The sequence below is a fragment of the Gossypium hirsutum genome, chromosome A04 (genome assembly GCF_007990345.1).
Source record: "Gossypium hirsutum isolate 1008001.06 chromosome A04, Gossypium_hirsutum_v2.1, whole genome shotgun sequence".
Taxonomy (NCBI): domain Eukaryota; kingdom Viridiplantae; phylum Streptophyta; class Magnoliopsida; order Malvales; family Malvaceae; genus Gossypium; species Gossypium hirsutum.
Genome location: NC_053427.1, coordinates 82,017,189 through 82,028,516, shown reverse-complemented (window position 1 = coordinate 82,028,516; position 11,328 = coordinate 82,017,189). Strand labels below are relative to the sequence as shown.

General features: G+C 29.1%; 1 protein-coding gene across 1 annotated transcript; it reads right to left on the bottom strand.

The window, feature by feature from the left end:
• Positions 1-4,598: 4,598 nt before the first annotated feature.
• LOC121203635 (thioredoxin 1) lies at positions 4,599-6,625 on the bottom strand. The gene is made up of 2 exons (XM_041111518.1): positions 6,197-6,625; positions 4,599-5,138 (listed from the first exon to the last, which is right to left on the bottom strand). Exons 1-2 carry the CDS (start codon positions 6,432-6,434, stop codon positions 4,825-4,827), a joined length of 552 nt encoding a protein of 183 aa, XP_040967452.1. The 5' UTR covers positions 6,435-6,625; the 3' UTR covers positions 4,599-4,824.
• Positions 6,626-11,328: the final 4,703 nt, after the last annotated feature.

Sequence of the window (11,328 nt, the reverse complement as noted above, 5' to 3'; positions counted from 1 at the left end):
AAAATTTTGAAATTTAGGGATTTAAATGAAGTTAGAGAGTTGAATTTAGTCTAAAGTGGGAATTGAATGAAAATATGGAATTAGTTTTGAAGAAATAAAGTTAGTCTCGATTTCGGGACTAAATTAGAATTTAGGTAAAAGTTGAATAAAAAATTTAAATATTCAATGTGACGTTGTGTGTATTGATGATTTTTAATTGTTTCAATTTCCATAGCTAACGTTGAGCCAGAAAATTCGGCAAGAAAGGGAAAAGAAAAAATCAACGAGGAGTAGCTCGAAAAATTACGGGTTGTATTTCTATAATCCGAATTTAATTATTAAAATTATTTTACTTTGATTTCTTGTATATGGTAAGTATGGAAGGTGAGAATTATTGTGTTTACAATTGAGATGGATTGATTTGGTGTGTGATGAAATTGATATGAATATGTGATTATTGTGGAAATTGAACATTGAATACTGTTATACCTGAAAAGTGATTTGAAACCCTATTAACGATATCGGTCTGAGCCGGATATAGTTGACATGCCATAGGATTGAAAGAGTTCAGGGATACTTTGACTGCAAGTCGATGAGACACTGGGTGTCAATTTATTACTTCGGATAAATTCAATGAGGTACTGGGTACCAACTTACTTCAGCATGGCCGATGAGACATTGTGTGTCAATTTATTAATTCGATTTATCTGATAAGGCAATGGGTGCCAAACTGGAGTGTTTTGGCTGGATCCGTGTATCAGTCCGAGTCCGAGTCATGTTAATAGGGGTTATTGAAATAAACAATGTTATGATTGATATTGAATGGTGAAATGAGATATAGATAGAGACATATGAATCGAGTATTTGTGAATTGAATATGAATGATCAATATTATGGTTCAAGTAATATATGTTGATATTGTGAAAAGCTATCTGGGATAGCAATTGATAAGAATTGAATGAATTATAAATGTTTTGTCTATAAATTGATTAGTAGTATGATTAAGGTTTTGTATGATTTAATGTATATGTTTATTTATTTTACTTTAAAGTATTCGGATTATAAAAATACCACTAAGTTTATACTCAGCGTACGGTTATTTTCCGTATGCAGAATAGATAAAGTCAAATTGTCGATTCAGCATCCATCCGAGATCTCGAACTCAAATGTAATGAAGTATATTTTTTTTTGGTAATGACTTGTACTTAGGATGTCTTATTTTTGTCATTTTGGGAAATGAATGTAAATGATATTATAAGACGATATTGGTTGTTTATATACAATAATGTATGTGTTATGTTGAGGTTTAATATGAAATGTTTGATTTGATGCATAAGTGAGTATGTTATAGGCAAATTTAGGTTGAAATTGGCATGAATTTAGAATTGGTTTGAATGGTGTTTATTTAGATTGATTTGGATATTATATGTGAAGTACTTATGAGGGTAAATTGCTTAGGTTATTGGATTGATTGTTTTAACATGTTTTAGATGTATTTGAATGTGTTTTGGATTGATTGAATAAATGGTTTTTGAGTTGCTTGGTGTTCAAAATTGCAGGGTATGGTAAACTTGATGCTTAGTGCTCATTTTGAGTCCATACGGCCAAGAACACACTCGTCTAACTGGACCGTATGAGACACACAGCTAACACATGGGCGTGTGGTTTGATCGTGTGTCCCCTGCAACTTTAAATTTTCAAAATAGAATGCCCAAGTAATTTCACAGGGGCAGAGACACGAGCGTGTGTCATAGCCGTGTGCCTAGCACAAAGGCGTGTGGCTGGCCGTGTGGCCTAAGTCAGAGAATTACACTGGATTGGACACGGCATATGGCATGGGCATGCCCTTTGAACACATGGTCGTATGTGTATTGTATCTAGGAAAATTTTTGAGATTTCACGAAAAATTCTCAGAGTACCCGGTTTAGTCCTGATTTGTTTCTAACATATATTTTGGGCTTCGAAGACTCAAAAAAGGGACAATATAATTAAGTTATGATGTAAATGCTGGATGATTAGGAAATATTTGTATTCGATTTGAAAAGTCTGGTAATGCTCCGTAACCCTATTCCGGCAACAGATAAAGGTTAGGGGGTGTTACACTTCTTGCCTAGATCCTCACTCTTCGTGTTATACTCTTGCTTTTTATACCTTTCAATGTCAATTCTTGTAGGCTATTAAGTGCCAATAAAAAACGGAGTAACATCATCATGGGACACACTAAAACTAGATGGAAATTTCAACCAATTTTTCAAGATATTAAGTTTCTCCTCCTGGACAAAAAAAAAGAAGTCCCGTTTTCTAAACAAGTCAGGCCTCGGGTAATTTTTTTTTTGCCTAGGCCTAACCCAAATTTGCCTAAATTTTTTTTCTTGCTACTATTTACTATTGTTTTGCTATTGTATAACTATTGTTTTATTGTTAATTTTGTAATTATTTTAGTATTATTTAAGTATAAAGACTTTTTTTTACTATACTTTCAATTTGTTAGGAAACATTTGTTTTAATGTTTTTAGTGTATTTGATGTATTATATTTTTTAAATTTATTTTTATATAAAAAATATAAAAAAATTAATACAAGCAAACTAGGCTGGGTTCAGGTTTGGCATTTCTTTATCTAGGCTGAGCTTGAGCAAAATTTTAGGCTTATTTTTCAAGTCAAGTTGGGCCCAGGAAAAAAACTTAAAATTTTGCATTGGCCCAACCCAACCCATTATCAAGTCTACCTTGTAACAAAAAAAGTTCAATAAATAGAATAATTGATTGTATTATTTTACTTATAAATACATGTAACAAAAACTTTAAATATTTATAAGTAAATTTTAATTTAACATGCTTAATTATTTTTTATCACTTGTAATGCATTTCACCATTATCCTTGCTTTTGCATTTATATTTCATCATTAATTTGAATTTTATCGGTCCAATATGCTATTAATGTTATTAATGTTCATTTTTATTTTTTATGAATTTTAAGTATTTTTAAAGAGTATAGTGAAATTGATAAAAGTTATAAATATTAATGATTAAAAAGGTTATTTTACCAATTTTTACAAATGTGACATTTGCAATTAACAGAAAAATTGGAAGGAAGTTACTGAAAGGTTGAAATCAATGAAAATTAAAGTACGGTGATTAAATTTTAAATTTTACAAAGTAAAAAAATATTTTTAATATAATTAGATTTAAATTATATATAATCACATAAGATTCTAATTAAAAAAATTAATGATGTAAACTATTTGAATTAATTAATAATATTATAAAATTATAAGACCGAATTGTATTAAAAATCAAAGTGTAGGGGTGAAATCTCAAATTTAGACATAATATAGCTCCTTAACTAAAATTTAAAATGTAAAAGGAAAAACACTGATGATGTACTCAAAATTTAATCAAAATAATCAATAATATTAACTTTTTGGACTAACTAATAATATTATAATATATTAAATTTAAATTAGGTTAGAAATTAAAGTATAAAGATTGAATCTAGGCTGTTCAAAAATAATATTTAACAATGTTCCTATCATGTAAGAAAAACAGTACGATGGTGGGACGCATGTCACGTAGATATAGATTTATATGGTTAAAATATGTCATAGGTCACTATATTTTTCACAAATTTAAAATTTAATCCTTATATTTTTATTTTTAAGAATTTAATCCTTTTAACTTTAGATTTTTAAAATTCAGGTTCGATCGTTAACACAGTTAAATTTTTATTAAATTTATTGATGTGATATTTTGAAAGAAAAAAAATCTCACTTGGTAAAAATGTAACTAAAAAATGACGTTATAATTAATTTGAATTTAACAAATTAATCTTAAGTGTTAATTGTTAGATCCCAATTTCTAATATCTAAAAAGTAAATAGATTAAATTTTTTAAAGTAAAGTACGGGATCAAAATTCCAAACTTTTGTTGGAACATGTTAATTAACTGATTAATTATTATATATTTATATAATTATATAAATTTATTCATGTTGAGAAGCTACTATAACTTGCAAAGCTTCAGGTAGTTGACATAAATTTCAAGTTTAAGCTCTATGAAATCCACTTCCTCCCCTAAAATTGTATAAAAATAAATAAATTTATTGAATCTATTTAATGAATAAAAAATTGAAATTATTTAAATGAAAATATATTAATTGATAAAAAAAAGTAGAAAAATTGGGTACTATTAGGTTAAACCCCACCCTAAAGTCCAAAATTGTACTCCATCCAACTACATGGCAAATACATCCCTAGCTTTTCTAGTAACGTAAGGGTGAAGGACAAATATGAATTAGGTTATATCATGTAATATATACTAAAAAAGTGATGACCTTAAACATTACATCAAATATACGACCTAATTTTCCCTTCATATATATATATATATATATTCCTCCTTAAATGCTTTTCCACATGGACTATTCTTTTTCACTGCTTACTAGTTATGGCCAATATATAAGCCATGTGTCATGAAATTCACCAAAAAAGCAAATTTTATACCTCAAAGGAATAGTTAGGTCCAAAATCACTATCAGTCTTTCCTTTTGGCAATCGAAGGAAGGAACTAAATCCACCTGAAATTTGGTTCATAGGTAAGCTTCAAATTAAATGATTGCAAATTTTGCAACCTGAATATATAGTATATATTTGGCAATAATTAATATTTTCAAAATACAGACATAAGCATGTGTACTAGACAAGGAACGGTTCCAAATTTGACGTAAAAGTAGGGAAATTTTCAACATCACAGAGAGAAATAAAGCATATGACCAAAGCCAAGTGGGTGATGAGTGCTGGACACTTCCATGATTCCATCAGTCAATATCACTTCTTATGAATGGCTATCTACAAGAATCTCTCTATGCTTGCTGATAGAGTAGTTTTTGGCACAGCACCAATAACTGCATCTTTTTTCTCACCATTCAAGAAGATCATGAGTGTCGGGATGCTTCGGGTTCCATATTGGGAAGCGATCGAGGGGCTATCATCTGTATTCAGTTTGAAGCACTTGAGTTTTCCTGCGTATTGCTGTGCTAGTTCACCTATTACGGGATCGATCATGCGGCATGGTCCGCACCAAGGAGCCCAGAACTCGACTAGTACAGGTCCATCAGCGTTGAGCACAAGTGATTGCCATGTTTCATCGTTCACAGCTGGAACTGCCAACAACAATCAAAGGAACAAGGGAATTTAACAGAAAGTGAAACTAGTACATATTCAAAGCAGGCTGATTCGAGCTATGCCTGATTCATTTCGTTTTGCAAGACCAACCAGTTTATAGATCACTACTATAGGAATCTCATTTGCCAACACTGAAAAAAGGCTACCAGAATAAAATAAAATAGTGTACTTATCTCTCCAATAGTTCATCTTCAGATTGTAAGTCGCAGTAAAATAACAAGATGTTTCAATGAATTCCCATAGATGGAATCTTATAGTTTACCTATAGGTTATCCTTATAACAAGTTGCATTGAACAATCTTTTATACAAACTTTCAGCAAGTAGATGAAGTGTTGGTATACAGTACGAAATAAACTATGATCACGATGTTCCCTAATTTTGAAGATAACTCCAATTATTTGCAGAGGGATGCAAATAAACTTGTCATTACGCTATACTAGTAAAATCAACCACAAGCTTTAAAACTAAAGCTGAAACACGATAGTATTGTCCACTGTTCAAGCGTTTCTTGATTAATTAACACATCATTTTCAGCAAAGTTGGTAAACTTGGACAACGAATCTTATGATTTCAAGTCATGAAAACATCGTTTTCAGCTTCCAATTTCAAGATAAGTGGAAAAAACCTGGCGGCTATATAAGAACCGGGGGACAGTCAGAAGCAATCAAAATTGGTTAATGCTACTATCTTCCATCACATGAATTAGGTCGCTATATGAACAGTTCCAACTTCTAACTGGTAAGCATATTTGTTAAATCAATTTCCTTATCAGAAAATTAGGGTTACAAAACTTGAATGATAATGTTAAAAGGCCCTCTACTTTATTTCCAGCTCGCATCATAGCAAATAAATCCACTTAAAAACATGATTACTCTCAAGTCTTGAAACTGTAAATCTAACATATTTCCCCTGAATTCTTGCTTAGAACTAGTTCAATCTTCATTCATAAATCGCAGCAGTATCAGTTATAATTCAACTAAAAATTCGAAAAGTTTCGAACTGAGAGAGAGAGAGAGAGAGCAGAGCAGAGCTTACTATCAATAGCAGTTTCCTGAGCTTCGCAAACAACGCGTCCACTATGCTTGGAAACCCTAGGATATCTGGAATTCGTGGACGCGAACGAAATCAGTGAATAGGATTGGATTTTCAACCCTTTAAATTCCGGCAAACCTCGGCGGCTATACGAAGAAACCGCCGGCCGTGAGAATGAAGTTCTAAAGCGTGAAGTAGTAGGAAGAGAGAGGGCGGCAATCGACTCTGTTACTGACGCCATTGAAGAGAGAGAAATCACAAGAAAGAAATGGGCAAAGAATAATGGTTTTTTTTTGTGTGTTTTAATTAGTTTCTTTAAATGTTTTTTCTTTTCTTTTCTTTTTTTCGTTTATGCTTCAAGCAGTTGAGTTTCCAGTTTTGAGCAAGGATAGGTAGGACTCTTCACATTTCGTTAAATTTTTATTAATTGTTGGAATGAATTTAATTCGATTAATCGGTTAGTAGTTAACTTTAGTTTTGTTTCGATTAGTTAATATTTTTGAAATTTTAATTATCAATTAATTCATTTTGAAATTAATTAATTACCCGAAATATTTGTTGTTTTCAAGATTTATTAGTGTTTAGTTGTTAAATTTCATGACTCATGTAATTTTAATGTCTTATTTATTATTTTCACCTCCATTTAAAGTTTTTTAAACTATTAAATAAAAGAAAATTAATATTGGTAATGTAATTTTTATATGTTTTATATTTATTTTAACCAAAAGAAAAAAATATAAATTTAATCGAAATATTTCAGTTCAGTTAATGATTAAAAGAATTTTACATTTCGAATATTTCAGTTAATAGTAATTCGGTTCGGTGATTAAGCAAACCGGCCGTTTGAGCACCCTCAAAGAATAAGTGGTGAAATTATTCAATCTTCGATTAAATAAATTATTAAAATTTAAATCAATTGATCTTTTACTTAATTAATTTGTTCATATCAATTTTCGGATCAATTTATTCATTAGGAAAATCAAAATATTATTAATATATTATCAATGAGAATTGATTAATTTTGTCAGGAAAAGTTTGTAGAAGATTATTTATTGAGAACTAACACAGCTCCCTTAATAAATTAAGTATTGTATTTTTGGAGTGTTTGTCTTCTATTTTAGTTTCTAATAGTCATTTCGTTAAAATTTGGTGTTTATATATGAGACATAATAATAAATTTAGCCTTTATTCAACTTGACTTCTACTCTTTTATTGGAAGTAAATCAGAAATTTTTGAAATTAATAAGGTTAAAGGATCAAAAAGGCCTTAGTAACAAATTAAAAAATTTATTTAGTCATTTTAAATTTTAAAAATTAATTAAAAATTATAAAAAATTGTTTTTAAAAGTTATAAAAAATTTAAAAATAAATTTTTCCCCAGTTTTAATTCATGTGATGATATGACCATCACATAAATTATAAATTTTTCAGGTGATAATGTGATACAATCTCAGAATGTTATATCTTTTATGATGATCAAAACTAGAAAAAAACTATCAAGTTCAAGGATTAATATAGACTAAAAGAGTTCAGGGACCAAATTAAAAAGAGTTGTCAAGTTTAAGGGCTAAATCATAATTTATCCCTAGATTAAATAACAATAATGACCGGTATTGATATTTTTTAAAATTTATAGTTTTAAAATTTGTCTAATTTTTTTATAAATTTTATTATTTTAAAATAAATTTAAAAATTTAAAAGAGCTTAATTGATTTGTTTTAAAATTTGTCACTAAAACTTTTTTGACCCTTTAACTTTGTTAGTTTCAAAGTTTTCTAATTTACTTCAATAAAAGAGTAGGGATCAAAGTGAATACATATATAAAAGATGAGGGTTAAATTTGTCATTATACCTTATATCTAAACACTATATTTTAACAGTAGAGAACTAAAATGCAACAGTACATGATTTTTTTTTATGCTTTTACCCATATTTGATATATATATATATATATTAAATTTATCTTTTTTTTATACAATGCCTAAAACTATCTATAACTCTTCCTCATATTTGATATAATTTTAAACCTAAATTGATTTACAATGACATTTGTAAATGTTTAAAAATTATTAATAGCTTATAATTTCTTTTTTTTTTACATTTTATTATAAATTTATAAGGTATAATGACTTTTTGGCCCTCCAATTTTACAAAAAAAAAAATTTAGTCATTCGTTTAATTTTTCGTCTCTTTTATTCCTTAAACTTGTATTTTTTGTCAATTCACCCTAAAATGAGAGAAAAAATTAATGTTTGTTAACTTTGCTGATGTAACATACACATAGATTGCTATGTGGATGGCATGTTAACATTTAATTAATTAATTAATTTTAAAAATATTGAGAAATATTTTTTATAAATTAATTATTTTTAATTTAAAAATATTAAATTTTTGAAATTTTTAAAAATTTAATTAAATGTTGAATTGTCATCCACAAAACAATCAACAAAGATAAAAAAAATAACTTTTTCATCCATAAAAAAATTAAGTTTAAATACTAAAAAAGACAATAAATTAAATAAAAAACTAAAACATTTTGTAAAATTGGAGGGCCAAAAAATCATTATGCCAAATTATAATTCTTTTCTTAGCTATCATAATTTATTTTTATTTTTATTTGTTATGAATCGGTAAACTACAATGTTACACGATATTATTAAGTGTGAACGTAATCTTTTTATTATTAGTTTATCAATTCAAACCTTCTAATTTAGAATAATTTAACATATTGACCAAATCGTAAATTAACTTAAAATTTTAAATAATCTCAAAACTTAATATAAATGTGATACTATACCATGAAAAAAAATTAGCATTTCTAAATATGAAATTTATTTTATTTTCCTATTAATAGATTAGTTAAGCTTTGTATAATTATGAAATTCCTATTATGTTTAACATTTTTTTATTAATAAGTTTATATTTAAAAATTATTTCCGAAACATTTTATATAAATTTAGTGCCAATGAATTTTAACTCGATTGACATCGATATTGTTATCAGTGTAGGAGGTCGTGAGTTCGAGTGCGCGAAAGGATACTATCCTCCTATTTATGGATGGTTCTAGGTATTATATTAAAAAGAGCATATATGATAACTAATGAGATTAATGTTAAAAAAATAGTTGTATATTAATAATAAGTATCTTCTTAAAAGCGTAAAATTTCTTATTTAAAATTTAAAATTATACAATTATTTAATAATGTATCTATTTACAAAAAAATTATCCAAAAATTGTTAAATATCAAAAAAATTATTGTAACAAATTTTATTAAGAATTTATCTAAAAGTTTAGAATTTCATAAATTAATTGTAAGTTTACAATATTATTGAATCCAAACTCTTATACCCACAAGACAATTTTCCTATCACTAAGTTAAATTGTACTCATTCAGCATGAGCATCGACAAATGTAAGAGGATGTGAGTTCGAATGTGTTGAAGAGCATTATTTTTCAATTTATGGGTTAAGAGAAATTATAATTAGTTTTAAGTATTATATAGAAAATAAACAGATAATTCAAAACCATGGAATTTCGTTTGGCTCCACTTGCTTTATAATGTAATTTTGAGCCTACTGGATTTTTGTAAAATTTTATTTCAGTTATTTGAAATTGGATTTGAACTTAAATTAAGTTTGGGTTTTTTTATAATTTTCTTTTAAGGGTAAACTATAAAAATAGTCACTTTTATTTACCTTAAATTATATTTTAGTCACTTATGTTTGAAATGTTCCGTTTTGGTCACTTACGTTATCATTTTGTTATGAAGTGGTCACGTTATCATTACGCTCTATTACTTCTCTAACAGTAGTTCTACGTGGTAGTCCAAATGGGTTTTAAATGCCAATTTAGATGTCCTACATGGCAGTTCAAATTAAATTTATTTAATTAAAAACTTATATTCATCCTAACAATTGGATATCCAAGTTGGCATTTAAAAACTATTTGGATTACCACGTAGGATTATCATTAGGGAAGTAACATAATTTAATGGTAGAGTGACCACGTCGTAACAAAACGATAACGTAAGTGATTAAAACGTAACATTTCAAACATAAGTGACTAAAACATAATCTGAGTTAAATAAAAATGACTATTTTTATAGTTTACCCTTCTTTTAATTTAATGTTTTGGGTTTTAGCCCACTAATGTTTAATTTTTTTTATAATTTTTAATATATATAATTAATATTTTATATATTTTATTAAATTACGAAATACACAAAAATTACAAAACCAAAAAAGAAAATATTGCAAAATTGACCCTAAGTTTCTCTCTTTTTGCAAATCAGTCCCTACACTCCATCACTGCCACCAACAACCAGCTCCTATCAGCCAACCTACCGCCCCATGCCCTGCACACCAATCACCCTGTAGACACCCTATCCCATCTCCATCAATCCATCATCCTCCTCCTCCATAAAACAACCAAGAACAAAGGAAAAGTGGGCACCTCTCGATTACCTAGAATCCTTCCATTACCATCACTCTCGACCGCTCTTTCGGCTCCAACCGGCCATCCCTCTCACCTCCCAAGTTTCTGCCAACTCTAAATCTCACCACTCATACCAGTCCATCACTGAACCAAAACAGTGCCCCTACTGGCATCCATCACCACCCCGACTTTGACAAATCATCGGGGCTCCTCTCCCGCTCTCTTAGCTCGCTCTCACACACTCTCTCGCACTCTCACCCTCATTTCCTCAACAAGACACCACCACCATTTTGCAGATACCAGCCACCATCAACACCACGACCGAGCCCCTAAACTGAAACCCACTCCAAACAGCCGAACCAACCGATCATCAGCAACCCAAAACCCAAACCTAGCAAACAGGAAACCAAAATACAAATACATAAAAAAAGAAAGAAAGAAAGAAAGAGAACTCCACCGTGACACTTGCAAACCAAACAAGTCAGTATTCAAACAAATAAAAAAAAAAAAGAGAAGAGAGAACCCATCTTTCGGGTTTCTCAGCACTTAGGCGTCGGAGCTCCGTTTATCAATCCGAACGGTGAAGACAGAGAAAGGGTGGAGGAGAGCAACCTATCTCAATTTTAGGCTGGATCAGTGGTCGGATTAGGAGACTGGAATAAAAAATCGAATGTGGGAATGATATCATGAATTATGAGTC